Consider the following 20,982-nt stretch of genomic DNA (forward strand, 5'->3'; position numbering starts at 1 on the left):
GGTGGAGGCTGCCCCTGGTGGCTGGGGGGTGGGGGTGCTGGGAGACATGGGTGGGGGCCTGCTGGCAGGTGCCCCACAGTGCTGGGGGGCAGGGGGGGTGGGAGACATGGGTGGGAGGCTGGTGGAGGCTGCCCCTGGTGGCTGGGGGGTGGGGGTGCTGGGAAACATGGGTGGGGGCCTGGTGGCAGGTGCCTCACAGTGCTGGGGGGTGGGGGTGGTGGGGAACATGAGTTGCACATGGGTGGGGGCCTGCTGGCAGGTGCCCCACAGTGCTGGGGTGTGGGGGGGTGGGAGACATGGGTGGGGGCCTGGTGGAGGCTGCCCCTGGTGGCTGGGGGGTGGGGGTGCTGGGAGACATGGGTGGGGGCCTGGTGGTGGCTGCCCCTCTACTGCTGGGGGGTGGGGGTGGTGGAGAACATGCGTTGGACATGGGTGGGGGCCTGGTGGCAGGTGCCCCACAGTGCTGGGGGGTGGGGATGGTGGGGAACATGAGTTGGACATGGGTGGGGGCCTGGTGGCAGGTGGCCCACAGTGCTGGGGGTGGGGGTGGTGGGGAACATGAGTTGGACATGGGTGGGGGCCTGGTGGAGGCTGCCCCTGGTGGCTGGGGGGTGGGGGTGCTGGGAGACATGGGTGGGGGCCTGGTGGTGGCTGCCCCTGCACTGCTGGGGGGTGGGGGTGGTGGGGAACATGCGTTGGACATGGGTGGGGGCCTGGTGGCAGGTGCCCCACAGTGCTGGGGGGTGGGGGGGTGGGAGACATGGGTGGGGGCCTGGTGGAGGCTGCCCCTGGTGACTGGGGGGGTGGGGGTGGTGGGAGACATGGGTGGGGGCCTGGTGGTGGCTGCCCCTGCACTGCTGGGGGGTGGGGGTGGTGGGTAACATGCGTTGGACATGGGTGGGGGCCTGGTGGCAGGTGCCCCACAGTGCTGGGGGGTGGGGGGGGGGGTGGGAGACATCTTTGGGGGCCTGGTGGAGGCTGCCCCTGCTGACTGGGGGGGGTGGGGGGGGTGGGAGACATGGGTGTGGGCCTGGTGGAGGCTGCCCCTGGTGACTGGGGGGGTGGGGGTGGTGGGAGACATGGGTGGGGGCCTGGTGGTGGGTGCCCCTGCACTGCTGGGGGGTGGGGGTGGTGGGAGACATGGGTGGGGGCCTGGTGGAGGCTGCCCCTGGTGACTGGGGGTGTGGGGGTGGTGGGAGACATGGGTGGGGGCCTGCTGGCAGGTGCCCCACAGTGCTGGGGGGTGGTGGGGTGGGAGACATGGGTGGGGGCCTGGTGGCAGGTGCCCCACAGTGCTGGGGGTTGGGGGTGGTGGGGAACATGAGTTGCACATGGGTGGGGGCCTGGTGGCAGGTGCCCCACAGTGCTGGGGGGTGGGGGTGGTGGGGAACATGAGTTGGACATGGGTGGGGGCCTGCTGGCAGGTGTCCCACAGTGCTGGGGGGTGGGGGGGTGGGGAACATGAGTTGGACATGGGTGGGGGCCTGGTGGAGGGTGCCCCTGTACTGCTGGGGGGTGGGGGTGGTGGGAGACATGGGTGGGGGCCTGGTGGAGGGTGCCCCTGGTGGCTGGGGGTGCAGGGGGACATGCGTTGGTGGGCAGTAGTGCAAGTTGACATGTGGGTTGGCTGGGGGGCATGGCCATGGTGGATGGGGTGCCTGCAGGACATGTGCAGGGTAGGCCCCTGTGCAATTCACGTGTGGTGCTCCCCGCGCACCCCTGTAATACACGTAGCCTGCTGAAATCACGTGTGGCACTTCCTGCGCACCCCTGAGATACGCGTACCCTGCTCGCATGGGCCCAATCGTGTGTGGTAATTCCCCCGCACCCCTGAAATGCACGTACCATGCTGAAATTGCGTGTGGAACGTCCCCCGTACCCTGAAATACACGTACCCTGCTGAAATCGCGTGTGGAACTTCTCGCGCACCCCTGAAATACACATACCCTGCGGAAATCGCGTGTGGAACTTCCCGCGCGCCCCCGAAATACACGTACCCCGCTCAATCGCGTGTGTGACTTCCCGCGCACCCCAGAAATACACATACCCCGCTCAATCGCGTGTGTAACTTCCCACGCGCCCCCGAAATACACGTACCCCGCTCAATCGCGTGTGTAACTTCCCGCGCGCCCCCAAAATACACGTACCCCGCTCAATCGCGTGTGTAACTTCTCGCGCGCCCCCGAAATACACGTACCCCGCTCAATCGCGTGTGTAACTTCCCGCGCGCCCCCGAAATACACGTACCCCGCTCGCACAGGCCCAATTGCTGTATGTTGCCACTTTTGTGATGCGCTGGGACTCTACCGCCTGCCTTTGTGCGGCGGACGTGTTTCTGCTTGTGCGTGTCTTTGGCTGTGCGTGGCTTTGCCCTATTCGATTCTATGAATACGTGTGGTTCGAGTGCGTGTGGGCGTTCCGTCTGCTTCCCTGCAGTACATCCCCAGTTACGCCCTTATTTTCGCGCATTGTTCCCCATTCAGCGCGTTACGCCCCGTGTCCCGCCCACTTTCTGGTGTATGCGCTGAGGTTGTGCGCTTTCACTGTGCACGTCGCGCACGCCTTTCGGGATGTTGCAGTGACTTGTGCGCCATGCACGGGTTTGGCGCACATCCCGAGGTGTACATGCGCAGGGACTTCCATGAATTGCACGCGTGCGCGTGCACCTTTTTTTTTCTGCTTGCGCCTGCTTGCGCGAAGATTTTCGGCGCACGTTTGTTCCATGAATCGGCCCCTAAGTGTTTACATTCAAATAAATGAGCAATATGAAATACTTATATCTGTATGCATATAGTTTCTCACCATGTCTGTTTTTCTCTTTCACATTACTTTTGTACAGGAAATTACATCAATAAAGAAAAAAATTAGTGAACTGTGCATAGACTTTAACAAAAATCTCAATGATGAAAATACATTCCTTACCTTCTCAAAGGATGAACTTGGTAAGTATTTTTTAAGAGGTATCATTTCATTGAGAATATTTGATATAATATAATGTACTCTTTCAGATTTACCTAACTTTGCTTTACAATATCAAATACTGTAGTCAGTGATACTTAGGACCGACATGTTCAGTCAGTTCTTGAATGAATGAATGAATGCACCAGAATGTATTTAATTTATTTTAACACTTTCTTTTATTAAAGGTGTGAGCCAAAGGTAGTTGAATAGTGTGGTTTAATCTGGTTGGTTGAGAATGACTACGTTGGTATTGTTATAAATCGTACGGCCTACGCTATTCCCCCTACTCATTGTTTTGGGAACCCTGCTTCTGCAGCAAATGAGGCTGCAAAACCGATCTGTGTAATGTAAAACTGCAGCCTAAGAACTTAGGAAGCCCACGCCCTTCTGTCCCATACAAAAGTAACCTTTCATGCCCAGGATCCTCCCTCAACGTATAAATAAAGCCTAAGGAATCCAACCACCAGCAGCCCTGTTTTTCCATATCAGCTCAAGGAACTACTTAATTTCCACCTCTTTTAAAGTTTTCTTAAAACAAAAATAAAGAAATCCTTTCCAAGAAATTAAATTGAAAGTTTAACTAAAAAAGAAAAGACAAAAAAAACTTAAAACAGCAGTGCATGTTGAGTAGTTCCTTGAGCTAATATGGAAAAACAGGACTGCTTTATTTTTGGTTATGTAAAGTTTTTAAAATTCTATTTGGTTTGATCCTTATTTTAAACGTTGCCCCTTTACTATGCAGTGTCATATGCAACATTCTATAGATGCAAAGGCATGTATCCTAGTGCATGCTTCCCTTCTTAACTTGTCCCATCGGAACCAGCATCACATGCTTGGGAAATCTCTTTCCGATTCAGTCTTTCACCTTCTCGGCGCTAATCGCAACAAAGTAGCCCAGTTCCAAAAATGACAGTGGACTTCATCCTCAATTGGGGGCGCTGGGTCACGGGTAAGGTAAATCTCTACTGGACTCGGTGGTGAGCAAATGGCGTGTTTCTCAGTACTGGGTAGAAAGTCACCACCCCACATGTTGCACTTTCTGTGGCATGTTCAGGGATCACAGACTCTGGAATATAAAGCACTATCCGGCACACAACTGCTAATTTGGGCTATTGATATGCAGGCTGCTACCACCAATTCTTCAATCCCGGAGACCCTTTTCCCAGTTTCTAAGATTTTGACCCAGCTCCATGCAGGTGTCACCTGCCTTCGGGTTGAGCAAGGTTTGACCAAATATTCTGAAAAGACTATGGTGGCACCACAGGACCAGCGAAAGGTAGGGCGTACACCTGCTATTGGTGGAAGCTCGGGTGAAACGTATTAGCGAGATCTTCCACTGGAAATCATTTCTAACTTTCAATTAAACCTTATTCATTATGTAGGGGCTCTTAAAGAGTTACCCACTGATCATCAATCTGGTATGAACCACCAAAGAGGTTTATTTTTAATAATATTTATTCTCCAGCATGGGGTCTGGGATGGATTCACATGCTCATGAATATTCCCCGTCGTTTCACTTTCGTTTACAGTCTTTCTCCTATAAACCTATCACTGAGCTCGGGGTCATACTGCCCCAGCCAATCACTGCCCTCTTCCTAAGCCCCTCCTCAGGTAGCCATCTTCAGATTTTTACCACACGTTCAAGTGTTGGGAGTCCTCGTGTTTCACTCTTAGAGCTTTCTGTGTTTTCGTGCTTTTTTGCTAGGAAAATCCTATTATTGCTCGATCGGGCCTGTGTGCTCTATTGTTCCTTCATCCGACTAATGGGAATAAATGTTTCGGCATCTTTCTTCGCCACTCAAGGGCAGAATCGTCGACTGTTTCTTCTGTGAAACTTCCAGAAGGCTTATACCGCACAACGGACCATGTCGGAGGAGAAGAAAGACAGAGTTTCCCTCTTTAAGCTCTGCACCAGTTGCGGTTTGCAGAATGTTTGCATGGAGGACAAGCATTCCCAGTGCCTTTATTGTCTTCACCCGTCTCACAAGGAAGAGGATTGCGAGAGCTGTCGTGGCTTTACCAAGCGCACTGTGAATGATCGACACTCCAGACTGGCGACGTGGCTCAAAGCCAAGGCCCCTACCCCGTGTGGTTCACAGGGGCATACCTCAGCCGGAACCAGCCAGTCAGAGCGGACTTCTAAGTCCTTTGAGGGTGCACCATCCGTCGGGGCCCAAGACAAGGCCAAGCACTGTAAGTCTGTTTCCGTTGGGGTCGCCGCACAAGCGAGTCCTGCAACGGCCAGGGCGCGATCATCACCTCCTTCGGCCTCAATCTCCAGCCATTGCTCCAGTTCTTCGTCAAAGAGAAAGTTAGCTACCCGGGGAAGCTGCAGGAGAATCCAGACAGCAGGACAAGATGCCCGACCTTCCCGTGAAGGCCCAGGTCATACAAGCCAAATCGAAAGGGACTGACCCGGTCCAGGGTACCCCTATGGCATCCAGGGTGGCTCCCCCCCAACCCCTCCATGCGGGAGGCTTCAGCCAAACCAGTGGAAAAGACCCAGTAAAAGAGGATGCTATCCCTTAGCTCGAGACCGACCATTCAGGGCCCAAAAGAGGGGATGGGGTGGAGGAGCTCGAGGGCACGGATATTTCTTCTTCAGGGGAAGACGAGGGTACCGTCCACACCATCCCGGAAGACATTGGGGATGACGCTGGCGGGAACGTCAAGGAGGTGGTCCCCCTGGAGGGGGCGATGACGACGACGGCGGAGACGACGTACGCGCTGGGCCCAGCGACCCTACTCCCAAGGCACCTCCCAGAGATCTGTCAGAGGACATTCTCTCGACCCTCCACACGCTCGTGTCGAAGATACAGAAGAGGATGCCAACGGCGCCACCAACGATATCACTGGAACCACTACCGCTGAAGAAAAGGAAGAGTTATCCTACGCTTCCCCTTCAGCCTCCAGTTCTCTGGCCCCCAGGGATACGGGGACAGACACAGCGACAACAGAGGCCGACAGCGTCATCTCTCCGCCTCCAAGAGCGTCTTCCCCGGACGAAGTGGGCTCCTTCCCGCACATCGGAAGTCTTCCAACTCACCCCAGAGGAGACGAAGAAGGAAGGCTTTCTTTATCAAAGCTTGGAGGCAAAAAGAAAGACCATTCTATCAGTGCCCCTCCTGGACAACGTCTGGGATGAGGATCTGGCGCCGCTGAAGAACCCTGCCTCAGCCCCAGCAGAAAACCGGTTAGAGAAGAAATACTGGGTGCCGGAGTCTGCACCCAAGTGTCTGTGATCTGGACTCAGTGGTCTCGGCAGCTGCGCTGAAGAAATCTTCCAACCCGTCATCCTCAGCCTCCGTTCCCCCAGACAGCGAGGGAAAGAAGTTGGATGCCTTGGGTAGAAAGGTCATCTACTCAGCGGCAACGATGGTCAACGCGGCGAATGCCTTAGCTATCCTGGCCAGGTACGACCAGGAGTTCTGGTACAAGATGGCCCCGATACTGGACTTCCTCTCCGAGGACAAACGGGTCGAGGCGATGGAGTTTCTTCAGGAAGGCAAGGTGGCGTCGGACCACATCATCACCGTGGCCCTGGACATTGTGGACACGGTTTCCGCCAGATGGGAAACAGGGTTTGCCTCTGTCATCGTGGCTGGCCGAAGGCCACCAACTTTAGACAAGAGGTTCAGATGAGGGTCCGGGACATGCCGTTCGACAGGGACAATCTCTTCGGAAAGGCCGTAGATGAATTCCTTCAGGTAATCAAGACCGACAGAGAGACATCCTGTGCCCTGGGCACGCTGCAACAGCACCGTTCGTCCTTTCATTCCGCAGGCAAGTCGGGCAGATCTTCGAAGGGTTTCGGTGAAGGATCGTCCTCTTACCGCCAGACCTCCCGCTCCTAGGCCCAGTAAGCCTACAGGGGCCGCTCCAAGGCCTTTGGAGATGGCCGCTGTCTTCGGCAAGGCTCCCAAGGTGGCACTTCGTCAGCGTGCGGGAAAACACTGATCGCTTGGTGCTGGACGCTCTCTCCCACAGACACACTTTGGAGTTTCAGCAAAAGTGTCAGCGGATTCGACCGGTGGCCCTGCAGGAACAGCACATCCCTCCGCTGCGGCTGAAGGTTCGGGCCATGTTAAAAAAAGGAGCAATAGAGCTGGTTCCCAACGACTCCAGGCCTCCAGAGTTTACTCCAGATACTTGTTAGCAAGAATGAAGACTGGGGCCTAGAGGCCCATTCTCGATCTACGGGGACTCAACAAGTACATTAAGTCCCACAAATTCAGGATGGTCATGTTCCTGTCGTCGCTGGATCTAGAAGAAGCGTACTTCTACGTCCCTATTGACGAAAAACATTGCAAGTTCCTGCGCTTCGTCGTACAAGGGAAACATTACCAGTTCAAGACTCTCCCCTTCGGACTGAAGTCGGTGCCCAGAGTCTTTACGAAGTTCCTGGCTCCGCTGGCGGCCCATCTGCACCTACAGGGAATACATGTACCCATACCTCGATTGGCTCATCGGGCCTAGTCAAGCGACATCGCTGTCAATCACACAGAGAGGACCGTCCGGCTGCTGACTGATCTGGGGTTGTCTGTGAACTTTCCAAAGTCCTGCTTGTTTTCCATCGCAAGACGCGCTGTTCCTGGGAGCCAGGCTCAACATGGTGTCCTGCTTGGCGGCCACCTCGGAAGAGAGGGTAGCAGCCATTCTGGGAAAAGTGCAACGGCTGTTAGCACTCAAGATCGCCACGGTGAGGACCATCAAGTCGCTACTCAGCATTATGTTGTTGTGTATCTTCTATCTGATCAGGCTCTGCAGGTTGCGGATGGGACCCCTCCAGGAATTCCTGGATGCCCGTTGGATCCAAGTGTCCGAAAGTTTCAAGGACAGGATTGTGCTCAATGAGGAGTTCCGTCGAGCGATAAGGTGGTGGGGCGTGCGCTCCAACATCGCCAGAGGCACAGACTTCCAGAACCCCCTGTACCAGGAGAAGGTCACGACGGATGCTTCCCTGGAGGTCTGGGTAGCCCACACCGGATGTCGCCATGCCAGAGGCCTGTGGCTGCCGAAGGAGAAGGAGCTACACATCAACGTCTTGAAACTGCGGGCAGTGTTTTGGACCCTCAAGTCATTGCTTCCGTCCCTCAAGGGCAAAGTGGTGAGGGTCTTCACAGACAATACCACCACAATGTTTTACATCAGGAAGCAAGGGGCACCAGGTCCCCAGCACTCTCCAGAGAGGCGCAGGATCTGTGGCACTGGGCCGTCGCCCAGGGGATTTTTCTCGTCCCTTTTCACTTGGCGGGAGTAAAGAACACTGTCGCTGACTTTCTCAGCAGGGAGCTGCGCTCTTGCCACAAGTGGGAGCTTCGGCAGAATCAAGTGAACAGCCTCCTCCGCAAGTGGGGCAGACCCCACATCGACTATTTGCGTCGGCGACGAACACCAAGTGCTAGAGATTCGCCAGCAGGTTCCCCCCCAGCCAGGGAGCATGGGGTATGCATTCTCCTTCCTGTGGGAAGGCCTGTTCCTGTACACGTTCCCTCGGTTGCCTCTACTACTACGAGTCATCAGTCAACTCGGACAGTGCCGGTGCAGGATGATCCTCATCGCACCAGCGTGGCCGAGGCAGATCTTGTACCCAGACCTTCACAGCATGTCAGCATCACCTACAGTCAGGCTGCCAGTGTTCTCGGATCTACTCGACAGGGAGGGAGGTGCAATCTTGCACCATGACCCAGGTTCGCTGAACCTGAAGGCCTGGCTCCTGCAGCATTAGAGTTTGGTGGTTACGAGCTGCTGGCAGACTGCAGGGAGGTCCTCTCCAGGGCCAGGTGGTCGTTGACTCTTAAGTGCTACATGCACAAATGGAAACATTTCGCGACTTGGTGCCGGTCGCAGAAGATTGATCCTTTGAGGGTCACGGCCCCCTCAAGTCCTTCCGTACTTTTTGCAGTTACCTCCAGCAAAGTGCATCTGGCGGCTATCTACTGCTACACCAGGTCTCCGGGACGGTCTTCTCTTTGGTCACATCGTCTAGTCAAGGAGTTCATTAAAGGACTGTTCCGATCATTCCCACCCGGCGTGGGAACTCCACGTGGTGCTGACTAGGCTTGTGGGGGCCCCCTTCGAGCCTATGCATCAAGCTCCTCTCAAGTTCCTTTCTTGGAAGACAGCTTTCCTCGCAGAGCTCCTTGCAGCGCAGCTCTGGGTAGTGCAAGGAGAACAAGGAACTGTAGGGTTACAGTTACAGCCCCTAAGTGCGTGGTAGTTCCAGAGGCAGTGCAAGGGTGGCTGATCAAGAAAGAGCCTGGTACCCAGTGAGACTCTGAGGGTTGCCAAGCAACCAGTCGGTACAGCAGACAGGTTGGTCAGGTAGGTCTGCATGGGAGGGAGAGAGAGAAAGCAGAAGAGAAGAGGAAAGTTTTGAGCTGCTTCCGGAACTTCTGGTGGTCCGGCTCAAGTTTGAAAGGGGCAGGGAGGCCATTCCAGAGGGAGGCACCTGAAGAGGAGAGAGACCTACCGCCCACTCTTGGCCCGGAGAAGCTTCTAACCCTTAGAAATTTGAAGGTAGATGAGCGAAGGCCTCGAGAAGGAAGGTATTTTGGAAGAGAGCATTGGATGTAGTGCACTCCCTGGCCCAAGAAAGCCATATATTCTTTCTTTCCTCACCAGTTTCCGCATTAAATGCAACGTTAACCGTTTCCATGGCTCACATTGCAACCATAAATCTATACCTACACACTGAATCTGGAACCAAGCTTTTTACAAACAAAGGTAAACCAATCCCACCAAGTAGAGTCTCTCACGACTTGCACGGGCTTCACACGTACAGTATGCATGCCAGTCATGTATTTATTCCCATGCCTCACCCGGTTTCATTTAATAGTAATTTCGCTATGCATTCACCGATTATTTGTCGATCCGTTCAGTCACAAGCAATATGTGGTTTGTTAGCTGGGTTCCACACACTGGCTCACCTGGACACTGCAGCTTTAGAGGTTGGACACATGCAACCCTTATTTGTTTTTCCTTACAATTCAAATACCAGCCATCAAATGGATTCTATAAACTAGATACACTGATGAAATAATCTCAACAGACCACACCAGATCCAGCGCCTGCGATATATATGAGCGCTGGGCGCAATCCTGGTCTGCTCCACTTGTAATTCTTAGATTATCTGTTTAACAAAATGCGCGGGTACAATAGACCCATCCAGCGCTACACTAAATCTCTTGCTTTTGTTTTGTTTTAATTGTATCCCCGACAGATTGGGGACGCTGTATTTACCATCAGATTGACACACCATGCCTACTGCCACTCTTACCCAGAGTTCTCTATAAGGGTAAGCCCTCCAGGGCAACATAGAGGCCAAATTAATTTCAGGTCATCTATATGGTATGACAAGTACACACATTTCTGCAGGGTCCCGAAACCAGCCCTGGCGGAGGCGGCTTAATTGGACTCATTGCCGCCGAAACGTGGAAGACTGGGGCCTCCATCCTATAAGACACACAATTGGATCACCCAGACATCCCTGTGATTCTACGCACACGTTGGCAGACCCAACAATATGTTAGAACTGGAAAATTAAATATCCAGCACCTACTTAAATGCTCAAAAGATCAAATATCATTAGAAAAATGTCTTTATGTATGAACAAATAATCAAATAAGATTTCCTAAACTGATTTATTTGGTTGATATTTGTTTCCTCGTATTGACATAATTAACATGACTTATGTAGACACTACCTTTGAAGCAATGCATTTATTTTCTTTTAGTCATTCTTTTCCCACATTTTAACCCTATAACTTTTGGGCTCTCTGGTTCTAACTAGTTTGTGCCCAAACGAGGCCGCTACACCTCTCGGGTCTACTACTTCTGAATTTTCCAGGCATTCTTTTTGTTCTTAAACCATTCTTGAATATTCCAAGGTTGCTGTTCCTTGGATTTACGTTCTGCTCACAATTTGTTTGAACCTTTTTAATATGTATGAATAAACATTGGTACAAAAGGAACAAGTTACTTACCTGTAACTGTTGTTCTCCAGCAAGGGGTCTGGCATGGATTCACATGCTCATGAAAATTCCCCATCGTCAGGCTAGGAATCCTCAATAAAAGAAAAAACAGTTTCACTTTCCCTTACAAAACTGTATTTCTCCCTTAAACCAATCACTGTGTCCTACTTCCCCCAGCTAATGACAGCTAAGCCCCTCCTCCAGCAGCTATCTTCAGATTTTTACTGCACGCTTGAGTGTTAGGGGAGTCCTTGAGTTTTGCTCTGCGAGCTACTTCTAGGTTTTTTGTGTTTGTTCCAAAAGAGCCTGTGTGCTCTTCTCTCCATCTGCCGACATCGGGGATCCATTGTCGGTGAAGTTCAGTGCTCCTCAAGGGCGAAGATCGTCGAAGTTTCCAGAATTCTATCGGGCCTACTTCACGCCCTCCGGTATGACGGAGGAGAAGAAAGAAGGAGGATCCTTTTTCAAGCCCTGCACCAAGTGTGGGCTCTGGAACGTATTTGGCCAGGACACGCAGTCGCTGCGGAAGCGGGTCGCACGGCAGGCAGGGCGCAATCGACATCACCCTCCGCCTCCATTGCCAGCTGCCAATCGAGCTCCGCCTCAAAGAGAAAAATCGTCCAACCTGACCAAGCTGCGGGAGAAGCCGCGGATGGAGGAGAAGGCTGAGTTTCACAAGAAGGCCCAGGCGGCACAAGAAAAGTCTTTGTCGACGATAGAGCTGGTGGCGGCTGCCCTTTTGAAAGCTAAAGGGGCTGAGCCTTTAAGGGTAGCCCCTACAGCGCAGAAGGAATCCCCCCTCTGCGGCGAGAAGCCACAGTGGTGACTTTGACATGGCCTGCTGGCACGCCGAAGAAGGGGACACCCCCTTCAGAACCTGGTTTCAGGCCCTCAGTGTGGAAAAAGGGGGGGGGGCAGGGAGGCCCTGGATCAGTCGCAGGATATGGAGTCCCTGCACACGGTCCACAAGAACATGGAAGAGGACGACGACGGCGACGACAAGGGTGATGGCTACGAGGGGACAGGGCCCAGTGTCCTGATCACGCCAGTTCCACCGAGGGATGCGTCTCTGGACATCCTATCAACCGTCCACACCTTGGTGTTGGTGATCCAGATGAGGATGCCACAAGGGCCTGTTCCAACAGTCCCCCAGACCCCTGATCAACCGCTGATGAAGAAAAGAAAGCACCATCCGACGGCCCATTATCAACTTCCACAACCGCGTTGGGTCCCATCTCCCCCAGCGTGCCCGGACACAGGTACAGGGACGGATACAGCGATAACGATATCGTCGGAGCGGCCAGCGGTTTCCCGCAGCCTAGGTCGTCCCCACCAGACGAGGTGGGATTGTTCCATTCTATGATCGCCAAAGCCTCCGAGCAGACCAGGAAGGAGGGTTTCCTGTACCAGAGGTGTAAGGCCAAGAGGAAGACAATCATGGCGGTATCCCTCCTGGACAATGTGTGGGAGGAGGGCCAAGCCCTCTTGAAGAAGCCTTGCATGGCTCCAGCCAAGCGGGATCGGCTGGAGAAGTACTGGGTACTGGAATCCGCACCTAAGTGCCTGAGATCGCAACCATCGCCGGATTTGATGGTTTCGGTGACCACGAGGAAGCAGTCATCTAACCCGTCATCGTCATGTTCAGTCCCTCCGGATCAGCGAGGGCAAGAAGTTGGACGCCATGGGGAGGAAGGTAATCTACACCGCAGCATCCACTATCAAGGTGGCAAACGCACTGGCGATCTTAGACAGGTACGACAGGGAGCTGTGGTACAAGCTGAGGCCTATTCTGGAGTTCCTTCCTGATGACAAGAGGATGGAGGTGATCATCCTCTTCCAGGAGGGAGAGATGGCGTAGAATCACGCCATCACAGTGGTGCTGGACGTTGCCGAAACAGGGTTCTGCCAGATGAGGAACAGTGTCTACCTTTGTTGCCAAGGCTGGATGAAGGCCACAAATTTTCATCAGGAGGTCCAAATGAAGGTACTGGACATGCCTTTCGATGGAGATAACCTTTTCAGAAAGGCCGTCGATGAGTCCCTACCGGCCATCAAGGCGGATACGGAGGTGGCCCATGCCCTGGGCATACTCCAACAGCACCTCTCTTCCTTTCATTCTTCCAGAGGAAAGTCGGGCAGGTTATCGAAAGTTTTCGCCTCCTTGTACCGTCAGCCTTCCAGATCCACGACCCAGGAAGCCCACAGAGGCCGGTCCCAGGCCTACGTAGGAGGAGGTCAGCATTGTGATTGCAGCAAGGCAGGATGCAGATGCTGAAGTAAGCCTGATCCGGCCAAGGCGTCAGGGCCCCCACTTGTGTACCCTGGTGGGAGGCCGGCTGATGATGTACATCAGCAAGTGGGCAAAGATCACCATCGACAGATGGGTGCTGGGTGCTCTCGCTCAAGGACATACCCTGGAATTTCAGCGCTGGTGTCCGCGGATCCCGCTGGTGGGCCGTCAGGAGCAGCATGTTCCTCAGCTCTTGGAGGAAGCACGAGCCATGCTGCGAATAGGGGCGATAGTTCCCCAGCGACTGCGGGGCTCCGGAGTCTACTCCAGATACTTCTTGGTAAGAAAGAAGATGGGGGGGCTAGAGGCTCATTCTAGACCTGCAACGCCTAAACAAGTACCTCAAGTCTCAAATTCAGGATGGTCACGTTGCAGCACGTGCTCGGGCCAACTGGAAAGATGGGGTTTCTTGACGTCACTGGACCTGGAGGATGCCAACTTCCATGTCTCTATTCACAGGAAATACTGCAAGTTTCTACGCTTCGTAGTGCAAGTACAGCACTACCAGTTCAAGGACCTAGATGGGTGGCGGCCCATCTGCGTCTACAGGGATTCACGTTTGCCCATACCTTGGCGACTGGCTCATCCGGCCATGCTCGCTGGAGTTGGCCGTCGGACACACAGAGGCGGCCTTCAAGCTGCTGATGGATCTGAGATTCTCCATAAATTATCTAAAGTCCTGTTTGACACCATCGCAGAATGCGCTGTTCCTGGGAGCCAGACATGATACGTGTCCTGCCTTGCTTCGCCTCTCGGGGGCGGGGGGGCTGGTAGCGGCCATTCAGAGGAAGCTGAAGCGGCTTTTGCCGATGAAGATGGCCATAGTGTGGACCATCAAGTCGTTGCTCGGCATGATGTCGTCCTGCATCTACCTCATCCGGCTCTGCAGGTTACAGATGTAATCTCTTCAGGAGTTCCTGGATGCTCGCTGGGTGCAGGTGATGGAAACTTTGCGGACAAGATCACGCTGGACGACGAGTTCCGTTGGCCGATAAGGTGGTTGGACCGACCGCTCCAACATCGCCCGTAGCACAGTGTTTCAGCACCTTCCTTTCCTGGAGATAGTCACGAAGGGCGCTTCCCTGGACATCTTTGCATCAGAGGCTTGTGGCTGCCGGAGGAGAAGGATTTCCGTATCAACATCCTGGAGCTGCGGACGGTCTTCTGAGCCCTCAAGTTGTTCCTTTCGTCTCTGAAGGGAAAGGTGGTGAGGATCTTCACGGATAACACCACCACAATGTCCTACATCAGGAAACAAGGGGGCACTGACTCCCCCGCCCTCTCCAAGGAAACGCAGGAACTGTGTCACTGGCCCGTCGGACAAGAAATGTTTCTCATCCCTCTTCACCTAGCAGGAGTCAAGAACACCATCACAGACTCACTCAGCAGGGAGTTGCACTCCTGCCATGAGTGGGAACTTTGGCAAGACCAAGTGGACCACATCTTCACCAAGTGGGGCAGGCCCCAGATTGACCTATTTGCCATGGCTGCGAACGCCAAGCCCTAGAGTTTGCAGGATATGGGTTGCTAACGGACTGCAGGGAGGTCCTTGCCAAGGCCAGGGCATCGTTGACTCTGAAGTGCTATTGTCAGAAGTGGAAGCGTTTCGATATGTGCTGCCGGTTGCAGAAGATTACCCCTCTGAGGGTCATGGCCCTGCAAATTCTTCCATACTTGCTATCCTTGGCCAAGGCTGGACTGCCATACGCCTCGATCAAAGTACATCTGGTGGCTATCGCCCGCTACACCAGGTCTCCAGGAAGGTCTTCACTTTGGTCTCATCGGCTCGTCAGGGAGATCCTCAAAGGACTTTTTTGATATTTCCTGCCGGTGAAAGCACCTGCCCAATCGTGGGAACGCAACATGGTTCTGACAAGGCTCATGGGGGACCCCCTTCGAGCCTATGCATCAAGCCCCTCTCAAGTTTCTCTCGTGCAAAATGGCCTTCCTCATGGCCATCATCTCCTCCAGGAGGGTGGGTGAGATACAGACCCTGTCCTGCAAATAGCCATACCTGACTTTCCACGAATCGAGGGTGGTGCTGCGGACACACCCCTCTTTCATGCCGAAGATTCCATCGGAATTCCACCTCAACGAATCTTTGATGTTACCTATTTTTTCCCAAAACCTTTGTCTCCGGCGGAGAGGGCCTTGCACTCGCTGGAGCTTGTGCCCTGAAGTTCTACGTGGCATGCAAGAAGAGTTTTCGAAAGACTTCACAGCTGTTCATGAACTTTAGTCCTGGTAACCATGGGAAGGCTTTGTCCAAGGCTTCCATTCCAAGGTGGCTTTCCGGCTGCATCATGCACTGTCATCAGTTGGTGAACCGACCGCTGCCCGGCCGTCCGAGAGAACATTCCACCAGATCGCTTGCTGCAACGACCACGTTCCTGGCTGGTGTGCCCCTACTAGACATCTGCAGGGCTTCTATATGGAGGTCCACACACACCTTCACGAAGTTCTACTGCGTCGACAGGGATTCCAGGGAGGAGTCCAGAGTCGGCCAATCAGTGCTACACAAACTGTTAGAAGGAACAAGTTACTTACCTGTAACTATTTTTCTCTCTAGCATGGGTCTGGCATGGATTCACATGCGAACCCTCCATCCTTCCCCTCTGCGGCTCTTCTTGGTCATTCTGCCACTTTACATGCTTACCAAATCTGAAGATGGCTGCCAGAGGAGGGACTTAGGAAGAGGGCTGTCATTGGCTGGGGACAGTATGACCCAGAGGACAGTGATTGGTTTATGGGAGGAATACAGTTTTGTAAGTGAAAGTGAAACTGTTTTTTTTTTTTTACTGAGGATTCTCAGCCTGGTGACGGGGAATATTCATGAGCATGTGAATCCATGCCAGACCCATGCTGGAGAACAATAGTTACAGCTAAGTAACTTGTTCCTCATATCATATGATATGGCAACCGCATTACTAGAGCAAGTTTGTCGTGTGCCCGTAGTAAGCCGGTCGAAATGTTAGGTGAATCGATGAAGTCCTTACCTTATTCCTTTAGTGTCTGTATGCTCTAGAGTTCTGAGAAGTGTGCCAGCGCGAGTGCATCTGTACAATAGCAGGCTCTGCGTTGCTGTGGTAGTAATGGTAATGGGGCCAAGACTCATGTAGTGTGCCGTCGGATGAGTACAGTGATGTCACTGCGTGATCTCCATGGAGACTTGATACTGTGTGCATAGGCCAAAACGATAGCTGATTAAGGGCCGTTGTAAAGGACCCTGATGTACTCAGAATAGAAGGAGGTAGATTTGTTCACCTTTCTATGGCAATGTGATGTTTACTAATGGACCCGAATCCAGAAAGTCCTATCATTCTCGTTGGATCTAGTGAAATGCATTGGACTAAAAGGTGGGATGTTGTCCCACAGTATTTATTAAACCTAGGGTGAAGGCTGGTGCCTGTGGGGTATCGCTACCGACGCCATTGCTACCGTACCGCCATACTAGGACTTCTGCTCACGGGTGCCCTTTCAGCCACCTGGTCTGACCAGGTGGCCGTGCCGGCATCCGCGAGCAGATCATGATGGTAGCAGTGGTACCATTATAAACGGTACCGCTGCTAAATCCTCCCCATTCCCATGAAGCCCTATGGGGGCTCAAATGGGAATGGGGACGTACCGGCTCCGGCACCGGCGCAAGGGGAATTACCGGGCCCGTCAAGGTCGGAATGGCCCGGTGATTCTCCTTTCGCAGGTGCCGGAGCCGGATGCGAGTTTGGGGTTAGCTTTGCCGGTGAAACCGGCAAGGCTACCTCCAACCTCGTAATGAGACCCATAGTCTTTCAACTTCAAAGGAGGCTGATTACTAAGTGTAAATTATAAAAGACCTTGTTGTCATGGTGGCATGCTAAGTGTCTCAGGGTGTTGTGATGAGGTGTGATTTACGGATTCTAATTCTAATTTGGATATCCAGGAAAAGGTTATGGCCCTGCCTAATGGTGGAAAATCGTTGTTGCCCCGAAGACACAAGATGCAACACAGAGGAACTGGTATTTGCTCATGGTCTAAACTTTGACTACATTAACATCTAAACCTATTTTCATCATCCTTTCATTTTCATCATCCAACCTGACCGCCTAGTCCATGGATTGATTTCCAATCCTCCTGTTGTTTTAAGCGTCTATCCTCAACAGCAAAAGGCAAGATCAGGCAATTTGTAGATCAGTGTCCAGAGATTGCCAATGAAAGCTTGGTGCTGAACATTGTGAAAGCTGGTTACTCTCTGAGGATTCCTTATTTATCGCCTTTATGACATTTAAGAGTAACCCCAGCGCAACCTTTTGGAGCTCAAAAGCGGTTATCTTGAGCAGCTAGAGGTCAGAGATTGTATGTTGTTTACTAAATTGTTTATGCAACCTCGCACATAAGACTCCTGAGCTTTTTATTTCCCAAAATGTCCTCCTGTTGGAAAACATCTGCATGTCCTCTAGTTGGAAATCTTTGTTTTTAGCCATGGAGGCTTTTGTTCCTGTTTTCTGAGACAAAGGCATGCAAATACATAAAGACTACCCTACGCCAATGTTTCTTCTGAACTTGCTACCATTGTGTCTGAACCATTTCTGATCTGCTGCTGTCCATTGGTAACCGTATTCTTTATGTTTTGGTTTGTGTCCTAGTTGTGATCCACCTAGAGGTAGACCAGCTGAGTCGTCTAAATCTTTCTCCTCAATGATGGGAAACAGAACCCCAAGGTGGCTCAGGACCTATTCATACAGTGGGCTCTTCCTCAAACAGGCAGAACACAAAGGGCCTCATTATGGATAATTATGGTCAAAGTAGAACATTTGGATTTATTTTTTTATTCTTACTTTATTAAGCATTTTATGAGGTTAACAAAGCACATCAGTAAAAATATAATTAATCGAATGTCCCACTTCCCGCCAGCACATGAGAGAACTTGGACAATTATAGAAACGTATAATGTTGATTCTGCATGTGTCTTGTTCAAAGAGTTATCTTCCAGCCCAAATAGGACTAGGCAGGAGTTGTGGCTGTGTTCGACCCCGTCTATGCTTTTTATCCACACCAGAACTTCCTTCCAGAATGCCTGCGCTTTAGGGAGCGACCACCACACATGCCAGTAGTTCTTTTGTTCGCCACATCCTCTCCAGCAAAGTGGGCTTGACCCTCTGAACTTCTTGGAGCGGCGCTTGGGGTCATATTGCCACCTGTGGAGAAGTTTCAATCCATGCAGTTTGTATTGGCATGAGATGGAAGTTTTATGAGCGTTCTTACAGAGGCGTTTCCAAAGGTCTTTGTGGATCGAGTCACCTAGGTCCTTTTCCCACCTTTTCCTGAGGGCTATATTTGTGTTTGTTTCCTTGCTCAAAAGGGTTTTGTATATTTGAGAGATGAGGCCCCTCAATTAAGTGGTTTCATTCAGTATCTTTTCCAACGGAAACAGGTCTCTTTGCAATTTGTCCTTCCATTTTGGGGACGTCCGTACCCCCTTCAGTTGGAAGAAGTGGAAGGTCGGTATGGGTTTGATTTTTAGTCCTTCTAGTTCTTTAGGGGAGAGGCATGATTTGCCTTTTATCGTCTGACCCACTCTTTCCAGGCCTGCTTTATACCATTCTTGGAAGCGCTGCAGTTCTTGAATCTCATTCCTGATCAGGAGGGGCCCAGATGTGGGTCATGGGAGAGGGCCATGTTGTGTGACCCTTCATTTTGCCTTTGTTCCACCACAGTTTTAGAAGTGTGCCTAGTATCCTGTGGTTTATGGCCTTATTTGGGTATGCTGATTTCAGCACCCAGAGTCATTCTCCCAGTGTCACTGGCCTCAGTAAATAGTTTTCTATTTCAACCCACTACTTGTCTTTGTCTCCCCTGAGATGTGGCACCAGAACCCGGAACTGGGCTGAGCGTTAGTATGTTTAAAAAGTCTGGGAGGCCTACTCCCCCCCCCCCTTGCCCTGAATCAGAGTATAGTATGATTTCCTCTGCTTCTTCCCTTGCCATAGGAACTTGCTGATTTTGCTTTTCAGTTTAGTAAAGTGGTCCCCTGATATTTCTATTGGGAGCATCTGGTAGTGATAGAGGACTCTGGGGAGTATCCCTATTTTAATTGCATTGAGGCGACCTAGCCAAGAATTGTCAGTTTTGCTCACTTATCCAGCTCGGCGCTTAGCTCTGACATGAGCGGGGGAAGGTTTGCCTCATAGAAGTCCCTTGTGTCTTTTGTGATGTTAATTCCAAGTATTTAAGCGTTTTCGGGGCCATCAGGATTCCCAGTCTGGATAAATCCTCCTCCACAATGTCCCTTGGGTTGTTGTACGGGAAAACAATGGATTTCTCTACATTGACCTTCAATCCCGCCCATCGACCGTATTCGCTTATGGTCTGAAGGACTTTCAGTATGGAGGAGTTCGGCTTGGCCATGTAAACGAGCATATCGTCAGCAAACATTCCCAGCTTATATTCTCGATTCCCCCATCCTGATTCCTTCTATGGAGGGTTCCTTCCTGACCATGTTCCCTAGGGATTCTATAGAGAGGGCCTACATGAGGGGTGAGAGCGGGAAACCCTGTACGTTCCCCTTCTGAAATTACATTCTTTGGAGGTTTTCCCATTGACTACCACCCTTGCTGTATGATATGATATGATATGGCATTTATAATGCGCCTATACACAAGTGTTCCAAGGTGCGACGAGACAAGGGAGGGGCAACAGAGGGAAGACTGAGACAACGATCCTACTAGGCAAGGTGTCATACAGATCGCACAAGTGCATGGGAAGGGGAAAAGTGCGGGGGCGAGGAGAGGACAGTGCAGTACATGGGATAATAGAATAAATAACAATAAGTAAATGTACGGCCAGCTGGTGGCAAGTGCCAGGGTAAGTGCAGACATCAGGTGTCCACAGGTGTCAAGTGCTGGTAGTGGGACTGTAGCGATACAGAAAACAGTCCCCAAGTGTGGGAGTTGCTAGGAGGCAGTGCAGGTGTGAGACTAGCGAGGGAGGGGACCTGGGCACGAGATCAGAGGGTGGCAAGGTAACCAGTTTCAGTTTCAGCCAGGAAATTCACCAGGGGGTAGGAGGAGAGAAAGCAGAAGCAAAGAGAAAGGTTTTGAGCTGCATCCGGAACCGGAGATGATTCTCCTCAAGTTTCAGGGAGGCAGGGAGGCTGTTCCAGAGGGAGGCCCCAGCCGAAGAAAGAGATCTACCATCAACTCGTTGCTTGGAGAAGCGACTGACCCTGAGGGAGTTGGAGGCAGATGAGCGAAGAGTTCGAGAAGGAAGTTATTTAGGAAGAGAGAGTTGAAGGTATTGAGGCCCCAGCCCCCAGAAGGCCTTGTGGACAATGCAGAGGGTTTTGAACAAAATCCTTGCAGCCACTGGGAGCCAGTGAGGGATTTCAGTCCTGGAGAGATAAGATCCCTGGGCTTGAGGTCAAGGACAAGTCTCACAGTCCTGTTCTGGATGAGTTGCAGAGGGCGGAGAGTATTAGCAGGCAGATTTAGAAAGAGGTTGTTGTAATAGTCCAGCCTAGAGAGAACCAGAGCTCTGGGAGGTGCAGCTGGTAGTGTGACTTCTTAGAGACATCAAAGATGTGAGGAGAGAAGGAGAGTGTGAGTCGAAGATGACCCCAAGGTTTTTAGCCTCACAGGTGGGAGCAGGAAGAGGGCCAAGAGAGGCCAGCCAGAGAGTGACAGAAAAGGGTGTGCTGATGAGGAGAATCTGTCTTTCTGGCAGTCTTTCTGGCACTAAGGCAGAGATCATTGGCGGCACACCACTCCTGGATGGCGGACAGACA

At 52.2% G+C, this 20,982-nt stretch overlaps 1 protein-coding gene across 1 annotated transcript in view; it reads left to right on the forward strand.

The window, feature by feature from the left end:
* Positions 1–20,982, forward strand: part of NLN (neurolysin) — a 906,503-nt gene that overhangs the window by 477,700 nt on the left and 407,821 nt on the right. Inside the window, exon 5 of the mRNA XM_069627362.1 lies at positions 2,840–2,942. Coding sequence (XP_069483463.1) covers positions 2,840–2,942 — 103 coding nt within the window. The remainder of the gene's footprint in view (positions 1–2,839; positions 2,943–20,982) is intronic.

This window comes from Ambystoma mexicanum, chromosome 6p (assembly GCF_040938575.1).
Source record: "Ambystoma mexicanum isolate Mex_15411 chromosome 6p, UKY_AmexF1_1, whole genome shotgun sequence".
Classification (NCBI taxonomy): Eukaryota; Metazoa; Chordata; class Amphibia; order Caudata; family Ambystomatidae; genus Ambystoma; species Ambystoma mexicanum.